The sequence below is a fragment of the Prunus avium genome, chromosome 6 (genome assembly GCF_965620075.1).
Source record: "Prunus avium chromosome 6, drPruAviu1.hap1.1, whole genome shotgun sequence".
Taxonomy (NCBI): domain Eukaryota; kingdom Viridiplantae; phylum Streptophyta; class Magnoliopsida; order Rosales; family Rosaceae; genus Prunus; species Prunus avium.
This window is the reverse complement of record NC_142289.1, coordinates 25,784,504-25,805,546: the sequence shown is the minus strand read 5'-3', so window position 1 is coordinate 25,805,546 and position 21,043 is coordinate 25,784,504. Positions and strand designations below refer to the sequence as shown.

Sequence of the window (21,043 nt, the reverse complement as noted above, 5' to 3'; positions counted from 1 at the left end):
GTCATCACTTAACATCTTCTCTAACAGTCTCACTAACGAAGAGACTATTTTGTATGTTTTATGTAAGGTCGGGTACGGCCGTGAAAAATTTAAAAGGTTAGTTACTAATTTGAAACGACCCCTAAAGATTGGATACTTTTATGTAGTTGACCCTAATTTTAATTTTCACTTTGTTTTATAAAAACAAAAAATAAAAATACAAATAGAAAACATATTTTGTTTTTATTTTAAAAAATTGTAAAATCTAATTTTCAAAAGGCTTATTTATTATAGTGCCCCTTGAAACTATGGTCAAATCCTACATGGCCCCCTGAAAGTCAAAGTGGGCCACTTTACCCCCTTCACTAAGGTTTGGTGTTCCAATTTGCCTCTACCATTATCTTTATTTGTAACTCTATCAACTTTAATGATGTGGCATTTGTAGGACCCACATTTTGTTGACATGGACTCCACATAAGCAAAAATTAATTAGAATAAGACTAAATTCTTTTACAATATTTAAAGTTAAAAATAATAAAATAACATATTTATAAAATAAAAACAACTCTTCTCTCTCCCTTCATGTGTGAAGCCACAACCAAGACCAAGAATCCTTTTGGCCTATCCACAACAGTAAAACCATACCTAGTAGCTTCTGCAACATCTTTTGAATATATTTTTTATTGGAAGAACAACAATCAGTATTACACTTAATAATTTAATTTAACAATTAAATTAAACAACAAATAAAATAACGAAAGTAAACAAAGCAGTAAAATAAAAACTGACGGTTCTTGCATATAGAGACTTGCAGAATTGCAATGTCCTTAAAACAGAATTTCACCCCTACTCAATGCTTGTAGTTCTGCAGGCGTCTGCTCCACTTAGCTACAACTATCAAAATCAAAGTTCTAGCACTAGGGCTTTGATTTCTAGCAAAATCTGTGTGTTTATCTCTCAGGCTATACAGCAATGATGATATGAATGTTCTTTGCGAATTTGATGTTTTAAAACAAAACCAGGGCTCATGTTTATACAGAGTGGCTAATAGATAACGACAAACCCAATCATACAAAAACATTATCTTGTTATAAAAATAGTCATAATATGAAAGTACCACTGAATATTGGGAGTGGAATTGTATTTGCTCGTGGTTTTACACTAATAGAATTTTCTCATATATAACTCTCTAACTCTCATATTCCTCACTTTCTTTTCTTCTCTCAGTTGAGTGTGTTATCATTTCTCGTTTTTTCTCTCTCCATAGCAATGGAGAGATGAAGCCTTTAAATAGGCTGAAGCACCCGTGATGTGTGGTTAGCTACAAGGGAAGATGACAGACAAATTCCTTCATTCTTTTCTTCTTTTCTTTATGTGGGCTCCACCACATTCTTTACAACACTCCCCCTTAGAGACCACACGTCCCTTGATTGGTTGCCTTATTAAAACTTTGTTTGGAAAAACCCAGTGGGAAAAAAACTAAGCGAAGGGAAAAGAGTACAACTTTATTTGAGACATTAGAACATTGTTGAATGTGCTCATGTTGCCTCGTTAAAACCTTGCTAGGAAAAACCCAGTGGGAAAAAACCTATTCGAAGAAAAAAGAGTACAATGCGCATATGTCTTGTGTTAGAGGACTCTTGAATGCTCCCCTTAATTTTGCATGCTTCAATTCGATTGCTTGCAAAGTTAACATAATCCAATACCATGCACTAGCTTTTGAAATGTACATTTTGGCAAAGATTTGGTCAAGAGTCTGCTAGGTTATCGCTTGAATGGATTTGTCTAACTTTAATTTCTTGACTCTTCTGAAGCTCATGTGTGTAGAAAACCTTTGATAATATGTGCTTGGTCCTATCACCCTCATTCAGGATAGTTGGAGTGTTTGTTGCCGAGGATAAATATGTGCTTCGGATGTGATGGATCATCGACCTTAACCAAACACATTCACAACTGGCTTTATGGAGGGCAAGTATTTTTAAGTGATTGGAAGATGTAGCTTCCAACGTTTGTTTCGTTGAGCGCCATGAGATTGTAGTTCCTCCAAATGTAAACACATACCCAGTTTGTGAGCGTCCTTGATGTGGATCAGAGAGGCATCTTACTCAACATATCCAACAATACTCAGGGCATTGGTCGATTCACTGGAATAGAATAAGCCCGTGTCTGTTGTCCCACGAAGATATTGTAGAATATGTTTGATGTCAGTCCAGTGTAGGTTTTTTGGAGTAGAGTTGTATCTTGCTAACAAATTTACTGAAAATGCTATGTCTGGTTTGGTATATTGTGCTGAGTACAATAAAGCACCTATTGCACTAAGGTATGGTACTTCTGGACCAAGGACCATTTCATTATCCCCTTTTGGACGATATGGATCTTTCTTAGTGTCAAGCGACGAAACGACCATTGGAGTGCTAAGTGGATGATCCTTATCCATGCTAAATCGCTTAAATACTTTTTCAATATAAGTTGATTGATGGACCAAAATCCCACTAGCACTGTGCTTAACTTGTAAGCTGACACAATATTTTTTCTTTCCAAGGTCTTTCATCTCAAATTCGCGTTTGAGATAATCAGCAGTCTTTTGGAGCTCTTCAAAAGTTCCAATTAGATTCATGTCATCGAAATACACTGCCACTATCGCAAATCTAGACTTTGATTTCTTAATAAACACACATGGGCAAATATGATCATTTATGTATCATTCCTTAAGTAAATAGTTACTGAGACGATTGTACCACATTCGCTCAGATTGTTTTACCCCATACAATGATCGTCTCAATTTAATTGAGAACATGCCTCGTGGTTTATTCCTAGCTGCTTCAAGCAGCTTAAGTCCTTTTAGGACCTTTATGTATATATCTGTATCCAATTCTCCATACAGATATGCGATAATGACATCCATAAGTCTCATATCAAGTTTTTCTAAAACCGCCAAACTTATTAAGTAACGGCATGTTATTGCGCCCATCACTAGAGAGTATGTTTTCTCATAATCAAATTCAGGCCTTTGTGAAAACCATTGCGCAACGAGTCGCGCTTTATACCTTGCAATCTCATTTTTCTCATTGCGCTTTCTTGTAAATACCCACTTGTAATATACAGTGTTCACATTGGGAGGAGTTGGAACAACAAGTCCAAAAACATTCATTTTTTCAAAACAATTTAATTATGTATGGATTGTATCTTTCCACTTAGGCCAATCTTGTCTCTGAGTGCATTCATCAATAGAGTGCGACTCAATATCATCATCTTTTATGATCTCAGTAGCCACTGAGAATGCAAATATATCATTAATGATCATCTCATTTCTATTCCACAATTCATTAGTGGATGTATAATTTATGTAGATTTCTAGACTTTCAGGTACCACTACCACTTAAGGGGCATTTGTCTCACCAAGGACATTTTCCTTTTCAGGAAATACTTGTGCCTCTTCGGGGGCATTTGAATTATGAACTGTGGGTTCTCCATTTATTTCATTTGGATTCATTTTGGTCATCAACTTCCTCTTTCAAGGGACTAAATCCTTTGAGCCTTATGGTTTGCCACGCTTCAGGCGTGCAACAGATGAATCATTTGCTGGCACATTGTTTTGTCCATTATGGACATCAATCCTTGCATGTGCATTTGCAGCTGGGATATGTGATTTGGTCACTTTTGTTGCATCATTAAATGCATCTAGCATTTGATTGGCAATACTTTGAAGATGAACGATCCTCCTCACTTCGCTTTCACATTGAGCGGTACGAGGATCGAGATGAGACAAAGTGGGTACATCCCACTATAATTCACGTTGTTCTTGAGGAGCGAGTTTGCCTTCTTGTTCTTCAAGAACGGTTTTTCTCCCCCTAATGGTGGGAAAATAGTCTCATCAAAATGACAATCTGCAAACTGTGCGATAAAGATATCACCCATCAGAGACTCCAGATATCGAATGATAGATGTTGAATCAAAGCCAACAAAAATTCATAATCTGCATTGAGGACCCATCTTGGTACATTACGGTGGTGCAATGGGCACATGAACTGCACAACCAAAAACTCTTAAATGTAAAAGGTTTGGTTGATTACCAAACACGAGTTATACTGGAGAATACTGATTATTGGCAATGGACCTCAATCGCGCCAACGATGATGCATGTAAAATGACATATCCCCAAGCAGAAACTGGCAACTTTGTCTTCATGAGCAAAGTGCGAGCTATCAATTGCAGACTCTTAATCAAAGCTTCAGCCAAACCATTTTGAGTATGAACATGAGGAACAAGATTTTCAATGTTAATGCCTAGTGACATGCAATAGTCACCAAAAGTCTGAGATGTAAATTCACTAGCATTATTGAGTTGAATTGACTTAATGGGATAATCTGGGAATTAGGCTCGTAATTTAATTATTTGAGCCAAGAGCCTAGCAAATGTCATATTTCGAGTGGACAAAAGGCAAACATGTGACCATCAGGTAGATGAATCAACCAAAACCATAAAGTACCGAAATAGTCCACAGGGAGGATCAATAGGCCTACAAATGTCCCCTTGGATTCTCTGTAAAAATGATATCAACCCTTGGTTGAGATGGTTTGATAACCAACTTCTCTTGTGAACAAGCTTGGCAAGAGCTATCACTTGACAACATAATGTGTTTTGTCAATAAGGGATGTCCTTTAGAATTGGTAATGATCCTACACATTATGGTGGATCTAGGATTACCCAACCGGTCATGCCAAAGCTTAAATGCATTTGAGTCAATGAACTTCTAGTCCACGACATTATGTGCCTCAATTGTCCGTATGGTTGTATAATACAACCACGATGAGAGCGCACAAACCTTCTCTAGTATACGCTTCTGGGTATTAATTGAGGTAATGCAAAGATATTCTACATTTTCCTCATTTTTTATTTCAATGTGGCAGCCATTCAAACGTTTATCTTTAAAACTCAATAGATTCCTTCTTGAGTTAAATGAATATAAAGCATCCTGAATGGACAGTATTGTTCCATTTGGTAACATAAATTGGGTTGTTCCTGAGCCTTCAATTAGATCTGCAGGACCTGATATGGTTGTTACCTTTGCTTTTGCAAGCATTAAGTTTGAGAAATACTTTCGATCTCGAAGGATCATATGAGTAGTCGCACTGTCTGCAAGACAAATATCTTTGCTAGTGTTCTTGTTTTGGGAGCATCCATAATTTATATCTATGCCTTCAAATAAATAAAATAAGCTGAATTAATAAACAATTATTCATTGTAAAGGAAAAACACTGCCACTTTTATTGAATTGAAATTAAACTTAAAAGCAATACTTTAGATAATGGAAATGGTACATAAGGGGATTTAGTCTAATTCGTTTCCGTAAACTTCATTCCTCCTTTCAACAATAAAATCGGAAACGTCCAGATGCATCAAGTCCAACTGACGTGATATTTCAAGTGAGCGGATTTGGTATATCCATCGGATCAACATGATCAATGTAATTTGTCTCCACTTTGTTTTCCTTATGTGAAGATTGATAAAGATCCACCAAATGCTTTGGCGTATGACAGGTACGTGCCCAATGTCCCTTTACGCCACATCTGTGACAAGCCCCCTCAACATTTCTAGGTGCATGGCTTGTCTGAGCTTTCCCCTTATTTCGGGATACATTTTTTCTGCTCATGGCTGGATTGCTCCTTAGACCCAAGCCATATGAATGGATACCATGATCTTTTCTATTTCCTTGCCAGCGGCCACGCTTGCCTTCTCACCCATGTCTGTGGGTACTGCCACGAGAGAAGGTGACATTCACTTCCTGAGATGCAACATTCACTTCAGGGAATGGTGCTGAGCCCGTTGGGCGAGATTGGTGATTTTTCAATAAAAGCTCATTATTATGCTCGGCCAATAAAAGGCAGGATATCAGCTCTGAGTACTTCGTAAAACCAATATGCCTATATTGCTGCTGCAAGAGCACATTTGATGCATGAAAGGTACTGAGAGTTTTTCCAAGCATATCCTCCTCAGAGATATTTTTACCACATAACTTCATCAGGAAGGTGATTCTGTGCATCGCAGAGTTGTACTTAGACACTGACTTGAAATTTTGGAATCTCAAGTGTGTCCACTCATATCTGGCTCTCGGGTGGATCATCGTCTTTTGGTGATTATACCTATTGCATAAAGCTTTCCACAAAACAAGTGGGTCATCAACCGCCACGTATTCACTTTTCAGCGCTTCATGGATGTGACAGCAAATAAAAATCATGGCCTTTGCATTTTCTTCTGGGAATGCATCACTTCCATCCACAATGGTTTTTCCAAGGCTATTGGCACGCAGATTGATCTTGGCATCTAGGACCCATGATAGATAGTTGTTCCCAGATATGTCCAAGGCAGCAGATTTCAGCTTTGCTAAGTTTGCCATCTTCAAAAGAAAATGAAATGTATAAGAATTTGCAATAATCTGTTTGCACTTTGTTTGAACTTCAGGTTCTCAATAATATTTTATTTTTGAACTTTAGGCCAAAAATATCTTGCATATTTACCCGAAACTTCATGTTCGGGATCTGAGAAATTAAGCCATTTGTTAACAGGAACTTCAGGTCTTAAATTGTTTGAGGAACTTCAGGCCCCCATTGTTCATGTATATTAACTGATGAGTTCTTTCATAAAAATAAAGTGCTATAAATTGTTTGTAAATAAATATCTAGTATGGACGATAAACTCGCACCATACCTTAAATAAAAGTAAATTTGCAGTAAAATAAATTTATAAAGTAAATTGCTTGCTGTATGGACGTTTATTCCGCACCATACTTTAAATAATAAAGTAAATGTGCTGGTATGGGTACTAATTCTACTCCATGCTTTCAATAAAGTAAATGTGGGGATAAAACCACCACCTAATATATATGAAGTATATTACATATTATATATTGTGGGCAATATAACTGTGCCATTATTCAAGATATAATAAGATAGGCTTTAAAATCACACCACCATATTTATTACGATAATGTGTGTTACAATGTGATGAGCAATGAAATTACGCCACCATAAAATAATAGAATGAGGGATAAAACCACACCAATCCAAATTACAGTACGAAAAAAAAATTAAACAAGCATGAATTAAACAACATAAAAATTGTGAGAATACAAAAAAGAAAGTTTGCATGTCGTCGTAGTAGTAAAGTGAGAGTAGACATATGACAGAGAGGAGACAAAGAAATAACCACATAGCGTTTAGCTGGGAAAATTTAGAGGTAAAGAAGAGAGACTATCATGCTGATAACGTGTTATAAAAATAGTGAGAGTATGAAAGTACCACTAAATATTGGGAGTGGAATTGAATTTGCTCTTATGGTTTTACACTGATAAAATTTTCTCTCAAATAGAACTCTCTAACTCTCAGATTCCTCACTTTCTTTTCTTCTCTCAATTGAGTGTTTTATCACTTCTTGTTTTTTCTCTCTGCATAGCAATGGAGAGATAAAGCCTTTAAGTAGGCTGAAGCACCTATGATGTGCGGTTGGCTGCAAGGGAATATGGCAGACAAATTCTTTCATTCTTTTCTTCATTTCTTTATGTGGGCTCCACCACATTCTTTACAACATATTTGATATTAGAATTTTAAAAATAATTCAAATAATTACTTAATTAACTCGACATTAATTAACTAATCGGGTTTAATTTAAATCACAGAACCCAAGAGCCCCAAGGCCCATCTTTTGATTATTTAAATATATTAATTAACCATTGACCCAACTAATTAGGCATTGATCCAAAGGCCAAATCCACAAGCCACTCAATTGGGCCACTTGCATAGCCCAATCCAAACTATTCTATTTCCAAGAGTAAGGGGGTGTATTCAATTGAGATTTTAAAAGACTATTTATGGATAAATAAGTTTAGTGGATTTTAAAAGACTATTTAGGAATATAATGACTTATAAGATTTTTTTAAAAGGTTTTTATATTCAGGATTTTTTATGTTTGGATTTTAAAGATTTATCATAAGAATTTATAAGTTTTGGAAGTACCACAAGGATTTTTTATTTGTATGATGCTAACTAATGAGATTGGATTTTCTGCTCATCCTTACATAAAACGATGTCATTGTTTCACTTTATTATAGGAGATGACTTTAGAAGAGTATGAGAAGGTGCTTGAAGGGAAGAGGAAGGCTCTGCTTGCATTGAAGTCCATGCAGCAGCTTTCAAACAAGAAGGAAAACAATGACATCTTTATCAAACTGGTGAGTCCTGACACAGTCGGATGATGAGCAAGGTTACTAGGCTGCGGACACTTGGTTCAAACAATGGAATGTAGCCATAATTAAAAAGCCAATGAAAGTCAATTGCTTAAAGTTGTGGGCACTTGCATCAGCGATAATAGAAACGGGATCAAATGGAATGGAACAATAAATAAAAGCAAACATTCAAAGTTACAAGAGTCAATGAAAAAGATAACAAAGAAAGACAATTTTAACAAGTTAAAGTAAAAGCCAATAAAATTTTCCCAATCTTTTAATATCCAATTTGATGTAGCTTCATGTCCTCCTAAGTAGCATTTCTCCACATATCTAAAGCTATGGTAGCCCTCCATGCATTAGCATTTTCTCGTTGCTGCTCTTGGGTTTGAACAATAGGTTCCAAATTATCTTCTTCATTAACTGGTAATACTGAAGATGAAGATTCGTCTATTGGTTCAATTGGAAATTCATCAAAACGACACTCTTTGCGAAGAAAGTTATGTAGTGCTACACATGCTAACACGAGCTCTGCTTGTGTCTTAAATGGAAATGGAGGCCCTGACTTCAAAATTGTGAATCGCGATTTTAAAATGTCAAATATCCTCTCGATCACATTCCTCAATGACGCATGGCGAAGATTGAACAATTCATTTTCACTTTGAGAGTCATTACCATGACCTACAAAATCTTGGAGATGATATCGCACACCTCGAAATGGAGCTAAAAATTGGCGCCGATTAGGAAATCCACAATCCACTAGAAAATATTTACCTAATTATATATACAATACATATAAAATTAGTATGAAAAGTTAAAATAAAAAAAACATATTTATCATTTAAAAAATAAGTACTTACCTTGGGCCACTTTAAGTCCATTCCTCCTTGATAAAGTATCATTTAGTAGCTTTGAATCATGAGCTGAACCCTCCCACCATTGCCGGAATATGTGTACTATCAATAGCTCTGATGCAATCCTAAAATTATTCATATATCACAATAACCATAGAGTGCTGCTATTTAGACACACACCATTAACCACTTTAGCTGACCACCTTATGTGGCAATTGATGTGTCATGCCAACTCAATTAATGAATGTAGCCATGTCAATTAAAAAATAAATTAAAAAACCTTAGCGTTCCTAATAAGTGGACTCATGGCAACATTCATTAATTGACATGGCATGACACATCAGTTGCCACATAAGGTGGTCAGCTAAGGTGGTCAATGTTGTGTGTCTAAATAGCATTACTCATAACGATATTATGAAAAATACATATTATAATAACAATATTATTATAATTAGATAATTATCACATACCTTGAAATAAGGGTAAAACCTTGTGCTTTCCCTTATTTTAGAGAGCACAGCCGATCTTGGTTTAGCCATCAAATCAGATGTTATTGAATTCAAGACCTTCAAAATCTTTTGAAAATTTTCACTAGCAGCGAATTGTGATCGGCCAAATGTATTACGAATTACACAATATCGAGTATTTTGGCCAACTATTTGTAGGAACGCTGCAAGCATTTCTTCGACACAAATAAATCTTGTCTCCTCCAAAAGTGTTTTTTCTCTAAGAATTGTGCATAACTTCCGGAATACATCTGGATACATTTTATATACTTGTCGGAAGATTGCAGGATCATCGTTTAATGCTTGATGTATATAGTCATATCCAATGCTAGTAATTCGCCATCGAGTTAATGGACGTTCAATATATTCACCACGCATCATATTCAGAAACTGATTTAGCACATGCATTACCGCATAAATTGCCATCACTGAACTGTAAATGGCTTCATAAAATTCTTCATTTATTTCTTCATCATCCTTATCTTTGTCATCAATTTCTTCTTCCTCTATGTCATTACCTTCATACATGTTCGTTTGTGACATTATACGTATATAAAAAAATATACGAGACTAAAAAACAGTAAAAAGAGTATATAAAAAAAATGTTCGGTTCCTCTATGGCTTCAGAAAATAGTACCGTGGATATGAACATTACAGTATAATAATTGCATAAAAAAGTAAAAGCTATCAATGTTTAGTACAATGAGCCTGCTGTCAAAATAGTTTAACCAAATAAAAAAAATTACCATCAATATAATATGTATGTGAAGCTGCTGTCAAAATAGTTTAACCAAATAAAAAAGTAAAAGCTGTCAAAATAGTTTAACCAAATTACAATAACAATAGTTCAACCAAATTATAACCCAAATAGTTCAATCAAAGTACCAAAATAGTTCAACCAAAGTTGAAGCAAAATAGCACAAACAAAAATATAGTTCAACAAAACCCAAGATGATCAAAATACTAAAATCATCCTAACTTGAATTTTATCCAAGATGAGCGCTCTTCCAATGACATCTTCAAGAACAAGTCCTTCTTTGCTTTATTACTAAGCATTTCACCCGCCATGTAATGAGTATCGTCATCCAAATTTGGTATCTCTTTTATAGCATCCCAAATATCCCTCTCTCTGTCTCTTTATCTTTCTCTTTTCTCCATTAGGTTATATATTTTTTCAAAATTGGCAGAAATAGTCTCAATGCCAATAGAAAGATTTTCTAGAACTTTGGCTTGATTGTTGGTCCCAACTAAGCTAGAACTCCCTTCATACTCAGATCTACTTCACTTATTGCAGCGTGGTTTTTCGGTGGGAACCTTTGAACCTAAAGGGGAATGAGATGGTGGACTACATTGGTGGGGTGATGGAGGCTGGTATGATGGTTCATAGTGATTTGGTGCTATGAACGCATCATTGTTAGGATCATATGAAAAGTCTTCCATCCCGAAATCTCTATTTTCTTCCCCATAAGTTGTTGCATCGGTATCATCAGCGCCCAATGCAATGGAGCCATTCCCAGTAGCAGTTCCACCCCCAACGACAATCTTCAAATCCTCATAATCAACAACACTCTTTTCTCGAAGTTTACTGTGACTTGGGTGGGACTAGCAAAGAACAAATTATTCATTACTAATATATTGCAAATAATATATTGTACTAAACTAGTAAGCTATTAATATATTTAAAAGATTATGAACTAAGCTCACCTTCAAGTAATCTTTCCATACTTCATCACTAGCAGTGAACGTCTTTGCAATTGGGTCCCACCCAAAGGCAGAGTTGTTACGCATAAGCATAGACATCTTGTTATATTGCTTCTTAAACCACTTCATTCGGCTCAAGTAATTATTATAAGTTTTTGGGAACCTAATTTTCGCATTAAGACGAGGAAGTATCACTCTTTCTACATTTTGCTTGCTAAGTGACCCATTAGCATCACGCAATCCACTATTGATAGCATCCACCAAGAGGTGCAACAACTCATTGGTATCCTCTATGGTCCAAGATTCATAGTTCTCTTTCTCTTTGCCCTTTCCTTTGTTATTTCCTTGTTGTGAATCCCCCATTAAATTACTACTACAACATATGTAAGAAATTTATTAGTTATTTCACAAGAATACATATCATACCAAACAAGAAAAGAAAAGAAAAGAATTTTACTCATGTTTATTTTCTATTTTCTTTCTAATTGTCCATGTGTATGTCGGGTGTTATATTCCTAAACGAAAACTGTTGTTTTCAATTTTTTTCTATGGGAAACAGGGGCCTGTACAGACAGTACGAGCAGAAGCTTAACTACAACAACAATAAGCATATGGATTTCAACTAGCTACTACAATAATAAGCATATGTTGGTCTGGTCATTCTTGAGTCTATTTTATTATTGAAGTCATTGAAGAAATACAAACTACTATATATATTAGTTGGACCAGGCCTGTTTTGTTCATGCAATAGGTAGTAGCAATTGTTGTGAAGACACAGACCCACGAAGCATGGAAAAGGTAGCAACAAACCCACGAAGGGCCACTGATCATATACAAACATGGCATTAACAAATATACAGACAATAAACGCAAGAAGACATAGCACGAGAAGGAAGCAATACCTTGTTCACGAAGAGCTGTTTGTCTTCTCTAGCAGACAAAAAAAAAATAAAAATCTCACGTGAAAAGTCACACCAATTCCCTATTTATAGGGTTTGGTATTTATACCTCCCACTAAAAAGTCACACCAATTCCCTATTTAAAAAAAATCCTTCGAAATTAGCAAGTTTTTGAATACCAAAAGACTTTTTGTTACTTGTTTAAAGTCTTGATTGAATACCACTAGATTTGGACTCCCTCTTTAAAAAATCCTAATAGTCTTGATTGAATACCACAAGACTTGTTTAGATTATTTAAAAGTCTTAATTGAATACCACAAGACTTATTTATCCCAAAATAGTCTTTTAAAATCCTAATTGAATACACTCTCCTAAGTCTTATAAAGACCTCCAAGGAACTCTAGTTTTTTAATGTGGAACTAATTTCAATTCAATCATGTTTGCAATGCTTTGCAAAACCAACATTTTTTTGGTCAAACAACTTTTGACCTTGCCCCCTCCATCTCTCTCTCTCTCTCTCTCTCTCTCTGTGAAACCATCCGCACCATCTTTGGTGTCAAATTCACCCTTGACGATAACCTCCTCTGCTCCTCTTTCATAGGCCACTCTGGATTACTTATTGCTCTTCCGCTCTCCCTGTGGACTTCTAATACCCAGATCTGAGTTGAGTGCATACTTACAAAACTCAAAGGATTTTGTGACATTTTGATTTTACAAGATTTCTATTCACTTGGTCTGGAGGTATGGAATACGGAAGTTATGGTTGAATTCCATTTTTACATTAATGGGGTTCATATCATATTTGGGTCTTGAAGCTTAGGTTGTTGCAATTGCATTTGGGTCTTGAATATTGATGGGTTGAATTAATATTAATGGCTCGAATTTGACTTGTTGATAGGTTAAAGATTGCTAAACTAAAAACAAAAAGTAGCGACCCATAAATCAATACATTCTTGTTCTGAAGGAGAGAGAGTTACGGTGGTGGGGGGTAGGTGGGTTGGAGACAATGAGCTGATGATGGTTGGGGTGGGTCGGGAAGCGCGAGAGAGAAGAGTTGTTTCCTGTTTTTTTTTTCATTATAATATAAATATATTACTTTATTATTATTTTTTGATACCTAGCATCCCACTTAACTATACTTTAACAGAGTTATTCCTACTCTAACTCTATTATCTCTTAATAAAAATAAAATAATAAAATATGTCAAATTCTTATAAGTGCAGAGTCTTTTCATATTTCCGAAAACATACTGCGTCTTTGACCAAAAAGAAGAACATGGAGTCTCCATGAAATGATATTCTCCGAACAATGAAACAAACTTTGCTGCATCTTTTTTAAGTCTTTTCCTATCTTCGCTTTTTGAATACGTCACTATCAAATCCCTGCATACTCACTAAATTTGATATATCATATTTCAATTTTTGCGGAATTGGGAATACAATCATGTCAAACAGTGGTGGATCTAGGATTCGAAAGTCGACCGGGCAAAACGTACATTAAAAACTCAACGGTACGAGTAAATTTCATTAATAAACATAAAAGATACACCTAGTGAGGGGAGACATAATGAGTCTTACTCTCAAAATAAAACTACACTAGTTAAGTCTAAAAGTTTACCCTACGAGGAGAAATCTTAAATTCCTCAATTGTCGATACATTATTGAAGTCGATTCTTAATAATTCATTAGCTATTGTGTTTCGAAGTCGATTCTTGATAATTCTCATATATGAAAAAGCTCGTTCCGTTGTTGTTGTAGAAACATGAAGAGTCAACACCAACTGAATCAACCTATTAATCAAACAATAGTTTTCTGCCAAAGTTGTTTCCACCAATTTTGACATAACTGAGGAAGAGTGGTCATTTCCTTAAAGTAAGGAAAACAATCTATAAAATTTTGAAAATACTTCAACTCTATTTCTAAAGATTTCAACTCATTTGGAAGGAAATCAATATGATAGAATTTCTCAACAAGTTTACATATATGCTCAATATTGAATGACTTGAAGGACTTAAGAGCATGTCTACCGCAGCCCATTTTGCCAGGGCAACAGGGCCCCCCAGCTCAAAATGGACCTCCAGCGCAAGAAAATCAGCCCGGGCAAGCCCGGGGTCCCACCAGCCCGGGCAAGCCCAAGGGCAGATCTTGCCTGGGCTTCAGCCTGAAGGCGCTGATGTCAGTGAGCAAAAAAAAATTCAAAAAAATCGAAAAAAATTCTAAAAAATTATGGATATTTTCCCTATAAATACACAACAATTTTATTCACTTTCCACACCAAATCCTCATACAAACTCTTCTCCTTCCAATATTTGTAAAATGCAATCATTTTTTTTTTCTTACATTTGTAAGTTGTTTATATTTTCTTCCATATTTATTTTTTTCTTGCATAATCATTTCATTTCATGCATTTCTAAATTGTTTATATTTTGTTGCATATTCTTTTTTTTTTCTTGCCCTTGCCCTAGCCTTTTGCAAATGCAAACAAAGTTTAATTAAAAATAAACCTTATTTTATTCCAAACAACACACAAAACAAAGCATAATTCCAAACACACCACACACAAAATAAAATCTTATTTGACATGGGACACGTGGCACAATTTTAGAGGGTGCAAATTTTATCTGAAATCTGAGATTATAATTTTTTTAAAAATAAATATCCGAAAATTTTATCTGAAATAAGACACGTGTCAACCGAAAATCTCATCCGAAAATCTTTTCTGAAAAATGATGGACACGTGGCAACCAAAATTAATGGTTTAAAGTATAAAAAAAAAAAAGGGAAATAAAGTACAATGAATACTATTTACCCTTGCCCTAGCCTTTTGGGGTGGAACCAAAAAAGGTAAGGCTGCCACTATTCATGTGAATAGTAACAGCCCTTGCCTTGCCTTAGCCCTTGCCTTAGCCCTTTGGGTAGGACATGCTCTAAGAGGATCCAATGTTGAGCTAAGAATATGAAGTTCAATTGTTTGCTTTGGAAATCTGTAATTTAACTCACTCAACATGCAATCTATAACATCATTAAATACATAAGTGCAATAGTAATGCTCAACTGTAATAAAATCTTTTTGTTGACAAGAACTACGTGAACCCATCATATAACGAGCACCCATATCAGGAATATCAACACCATATAGTTCACAAAATGATACCACACTCCTCAATAAATAATCCCAGCCATGTACCCTCATATCTTGAAGTTGCGTTTTTATGTTTACAACCAAATTTAAAGCACTTACAATGTCATGAGTTTTAGTCTAAAATGCTTGACAAAGAAAATTGGTCAATCCCGTAATCTTATCCATCAAAACCAATGAAAACACAAACTCAAAAGATATCATAGCAATATAGTTACTTTCTACATCACCACGAAATTGTTGGTTAGGCCTATGATCACTTATTTCCTGAAGAAGTACTTTAGTCTCTTTAAATAAACTCATCAAACTTGTAATAGTGGCTCCAGCTCGTTTCAAAGTATAAGCTTGATTAAGTTCTCTACCTGTCTCAAGGTCCCTAGAATCCAACAACTTTTTGAGTTCAGCTTTTCAAATTAAGTTTAACTCGTTACGACGCTTAACAGAAGCATTAACAAAATTCACAATGTTATTCAACAATAAAAAAAAACAATTCCATACAACTTTCACTCTTTAGCTGTGACAGGACCCGCCCCGGGTTTCCTCGGAACCCGGGTCGGATCCCGCCTAAATATCCGGCATTCCGCAGATGCCGGGCCCATGTACTAAAACCCGAGACTTTCTACCAAAATTTTGGCAGAGTCTCCCCTGTAAACAGGACATAACCCAAAAATTTCAACCTGTCAAAAACACAGATATTTATAACCCAACAGCCAGCATGCATTACACAATACATAGCGTTTACAAACTGTGGCCTCCGGCCTCAAAATACCAAAATTCTAACTGGGCAATAACAGAGCATCTAACAGAATTCAAAGAAAATAAAAGTGGGAAGGAAGTTTAACGATTTTACATAGCACAGAGGCCCTGAGAAGGCTCAAGTGCTGAAGCTCGTGAAAACAGGAGCACAAGACACGGCACTGCGGCTCGTTCCAGTCAACTACTGGCTGTGGGGCGCAAAACAGAAAATTGTGAGTGGACAAAACAACGTTTAGTTCAATTTAAACCAAAGTAGTATAACCCCACTGTTAGAAAACCATGCATGAAATCAATACATTAAAAACCATCATATTCATACATATATAGTTTGCTCAACCCGAGCTAAATCCGAAATTCAGTGAAACTTGCAAATCAACCCACCCAAACCTTTCCTTACAAAACTCAAATCAAACTCTCGAAACCCGTGCCCACCGGCACGACGAGCGGGGAAGTATCCTCGCTCAAAAATAAGAACAATTGCATAATACTAGAATATGAGAGATACACTATATATATATATATATATATATATAAGACACACCTAATTGTACCGGGGAAACAATCCAGCAGGGGATTGTTGACTAGCTCACAATTATCAGCCCTCAAACGGACTATGTGGCTAAGGACAAGCCGTCCAACTGGGGGACTAACTCTCAGCCAGCACGTACGGACGAAGAATCAAGACCCGTACGCCTGTAAACAGTCCTACGCGCGCAGACTACCCAATTAAGGGTCTACAGCGACACCCCGTTAAGGTATGCCCCGGGTTCCGATATTTCCAAGTATCACATTTCCATAATCCATTCACAAATCCAAGGGGGAGGTACACGGGGTAGTGCTTATAGCACTTCAAACTGACAATCTATACCACATCTTTCCACAACTCATAAAACAACCCCGTACTTCCCACACATAGCCCTCAAAGATAGATAACAAATCACATATATCAATTTATATATACTCAAGATACTTAGAATATCAAAACCCAGAAAATATACCAAATACTTACGAACATATTAGTTTCACTTTAAAGCACAAATTAACTGTCAGTAAATCCTTAAATTCTTATACATGCAATTTCCAAGATAAATCCATACTATTTATTTGAAAACAAAGTCCACTCACAAGTAGTCCCACGCTGCGTGACCCTGAGAGGGTCCTGCCTGCTGTGATGGCGGAGTCGGATTACCTATTTCAGAATAGGAACACGATATAAAAATCCAACTCTTCAAAATAAGACTTTAAAATAAAATCCTAATTTTCCCGGGTTTCTAGTACGCACGAGGAACGAGACACTCCTAGGGTCCACCTAAGAGTTTCAAACGCTGAAAAAGTCTCGGAAGACACTCGGTCAACCGGACGGTCAAAACTCACGATCGAACGGTTATCGTAAATCATAAACTTTAAATTATTGAACCGGAATATCCGGGGCTCCGATTCACAATCCGTGAATTCCTATGCGATCCTAGGAATACCTGGAACAACATACGTTAAATTGGGTTTGATCCAACGGGCCAAACACATCGAACCCAAAAATCACAGATTAGGTAAAATTCGTTCGAGGCCCAAACGATATCCAAATTGAGATCCGTAAACTCCTACGCGCTCGTGACAACACAAGGATCATTCTAGGATGAAGTATGACCTCTGCCGGACTGCCCACGCGCCGCCCCACGCGCTGCCGCGCGTGGGTGGCTTGATCACAATTCCGGTGACCGGAAAAACTTAGTATTTTGGCTCTAAACTCCTAACCTAGGTAATACACCTAATTTGAAACCACTTTTCTTCTTAGGTGAAGGCCAGAAAATGGCCGGAAGTGGCCCAAAATGGTTGCCGAAACTGCCAGTTTTCTTCAATTCGAAATTTGAGTTATAAACTCTCAAAATTTCTGGAAACCTAACCAACAGGCAGCTAGAGCACGAAAAATAGATGAATTTTCATACCTCACTCGTCCAATTTGGTTGAGAAACGAAGGAGAACGAAGGTGTTGAAGTTCCACGATTTTCCGGCCTGTTTTCTGCGATTTCCGGCGGCTGTCGACGACTCCAGGTGCGGTGCTGGCCGGGGAAGAGAGAGGAGGAGGTGGCGGTTCGATCGAGTCCGGTCTCGTGCGCTGCCGTGGCCGGTGGCCGGAGATTCGAAGAGTGAGAGAGATGCGGCTGAAGAAAAACGAAGGGGAGGGGGAGTCTGTCGCGAGGAGAGAGAGAGAGAAATGAGAGATTAATTCTGGAAAACTGATTTTTATTCCAAATTAATTTCTGAAAATTATCAATTAAATCCTCAATGATTTTTCGATCGTAACTTCTTCGTTTCAAGTCCGAATCGAGCCTACCGCGTGTCTACGGACTCGGCTCAGTACAACCTTTCTAAAAACACCACCCAATGCTCCAAACTCTCTCCGGATAAAAATGACCCTTTTTGCCCCCACTTCAAGGGCAAAATTGGAAATTCCAAATTTTAATTAAATTAAAACCAATCGTAATAATATTTTGGGTCGGGATGTTACAAGCTGTACCATTTAATGCTAATTGCAAGCGATGAGCAAAGTAATGCACATAATATGCATATGGACAATCTTGAAGAAACAATGTTTGTAATCCATTCCATGAACCACGCATATTGCTCGCACCATCATACCCTTGACCATGCATGTTTTCCACTAGAATATCATTATTATCAAGCACTTTGCATATCTCTTTTTTAAGAGTCAAGGCATTAGTGTCTACAACACTTACAATATTGAAAAAGCGCTCACGAATAAATCCATCACAATCAACAAATATTAGAATAATAGCCATTTGTTCCTTACTGGATTAATCAAGTGATTCATCAACAATAATACAAAATTTCCTCTTCTCAAGTTCCCTACAAATTGTCTTCCTCACTTTGATAGCAAAAATATGCAAGATTTGTTTTTGTATGTCATGGGCAATACTGAGCATTTTGAGGAGCTTTACTTAGGATAACTTTCTCAACTTCTATATTCATTCTTGTAAAAGATTTTATGCTTTCAATGACATTGTGCGGGTTAGATGAGTCAACTGATTCATCGTGGCCTCGAAAAGCCAACGCTTGATTTGCTAGATCCAAATGCCCTCTATTATGGTTGTAAGTCGCAATCGATTGCCCATCACTTGTTGCTTTGATTGCTTGTCTACCACTATTCCAATATGAAGAGATGGGTTTTTCAAAGTACTCCACTTTTGCATAGCAAGATGATGTGGTGAATTTAGCTTGCTGACATGATGTTGAAATGAACTTTTATTCCCGCCAATTCTCTTCCAACTTTGAAAACCGTGAACAATAAATATTGGATGTGACTAATTCATATAAAAAAGGAAGCAAGGAAAACAAAATGCCACCATAATCTTAGCAACTGAATACTCAAGCCAAGTGAATTGGCCAAACCACTTTTTATTAAATAAATGTAAGGCACGCCCTTCTAAATGGCTTGGATAATCTTCTAACTCTAGTTGACATGGTCCTAAATGGATAGGCTCTTCGCACATTATCTTGTTCATTCACTGGATACTTGCATAATAGACGGCTTAATCTTGGATCACGCTCAAGATAATTGATATTAAAATCGTGATCATCATAGACTCTTTGATAATTAACTATTTCAACTTGAGGCTCAACAATGGGAGGCTTGACAATGGGAGACTCAAGAAGATTTTGCTCATCACAAATTGGAGTAGATAAAAAAGCACTAAAAGGCATTGAACTAGATGATGACCCATCATTCTTTTTCTTAAAAGAAAAGACAACAAATTCTTTGGTCTCTTAAGGTTCCGATTGTGATCCAAAATAATAAAAGATAATCTATAAACAATATATAGAAGGACCTTTAGTTAAACATACTAACAAAAAAATCAAACATCTCATATAGCAAATATGTGAAAACTGAAGTATAAAAAAAATAAGAGACAAAGAAAAAGTTCTGACTTGTGTAAATGCTCCCTCTGGTTTTCTCTTGTATGTAGCAATCTTGAGTGTGAGAACTTCAAAGTTTAAACAAATAAAAAATTGGCTTAATTACACAAATGGCACCTGAAACTTTGGTCAAATCCCACTCCCAACCCCCCAAACTCAAAATGGCCCATTTTCATCCCTTGATTGAGGTTTGGTGACCCACTTTGCCCCTACTGTTAATTTCATTCAAAAGTCCGTTAACTTTGATGACGTGGCATGGGTGTTTTTGTAATTTCGTACACATGAGCCATTACCCAACAATCTTGATGATGTGGCAAGGTGAAACCCACCTCTAGCATGGACAAAAAAATAATAAAAAAATATCTGCCTTTAAATAATTTAAAGCATTTGAAATATCAATTATATGACATAATAAATAAAGTAAAATAAATTGAAAATAAAAAAAACCCTACCTAGCCCCCAACCACTCCCCTAGTAGCCCCAATTCTCCCAGCCAGATCTCATTGGCCCTCCTCGGCCTCACCAGTCAAGTTGCGAGGGCTTCTTCTTGTTGGGCCTTTCTATTTCATTTCTTGTCTTTTTGTTTCTCTTCATACTTGAGGCTTTGGTGGGCCTAGAATTGGGATTGGGATATGAATTGGGGTTGGGGTTGTTGGTTGTTGATTGTAGGGTTAGGGTTAGAGTTAGATGATGTTGGTTGGGGGGGGGGGGGGGGGGGGGGGTAAGGGGGTGCGGTCTGGTGTGAGAAAGAGTGGAGGTAGATGACTTCATCTCTGAGTCTTTGTTCGAAGTAAGGATCCATTGTTGTGGGTAGGGTTGATTATTGGTTGTTGCCTTGGTGTTGTTTGTGAAAATGCAGCAATTGAATTCAACATAAACAAACTCTCAAAGTCTTAAAAAAAAACACTCTTCTTCGTCTTCTTCTTCATTAGTCATTTGCTTGCTTCTTCCAATTCCATTTATAATCTAACCAAGCAATTTTTTTGGTTATTTTTCATCTACTATTTCAAGATTGTATCTTTAGTTCTATAGGGAGATCTGGGAGTGGTGGGTGGT

The 21,043-nt window shown here is 36.6% G+C and overlaps 1 protein-coding gene and 1 pseudogene across 3 annotated transcripts; both read right to left on the bottom strand.

Moving 5' to 3' along the window:
- Positions 1 to 8,483: 8,483 nt before the first annotated feature.
- On the bottom strand, positions 8,484 to 10,162 carry LOC110762029 (uncharacterized; annotated as a pseudogene).
- Positions 10,163 to 10,450: 288 nt separating this feature from the next.
- On the bottom strand, positions 10,451 to 18,340 carry LOC110762041 (uncharacterized protein At2g29880-like). 3 transcript variants are annotated; one of them, XM_088255754.1, is made up of 3 exons: positions 17,998 to 18,340; positions 11,265 to 11,634; positions 10,451 to 11,162 (listed from the first exon to the last, which is right to left on the bottom strand). In XM_088255754.1, the coding sequence occupies exons 2-3, from the start codon at positions 11,622 to 11,624 to the stop codon at positions 10,842 to 10,844; spliced, it is 681 nt and encodes a 226-aa protein (XP_088111880.1). In that variant the 5' UTR covers positions 11,625 to 11,634; positions 17,998 to 18,340; the 3' UTR covers positions 10,451 to 10,841. The 3 variants fall into 3 exon arrangements, 2 of the variants coding, with proteins under 2 accessions (XP_088111880.1, XP_088111881.1); XM_088255755.1 differs by having other exon boundaries at positions 11,265 to 11,631; XR_015836817.1 differs by lacking the exons at positions 10,451 to 11,162; positions 11,265 to 11,634 and adding exons at positions 15,994 to 16,242; positions 17,180 to 17,243 and having other exon boundaries at positions 17,998 to 18,323.
- Positions 18,341 to 21,043: the final 2,703 nt, after the last annotated feature.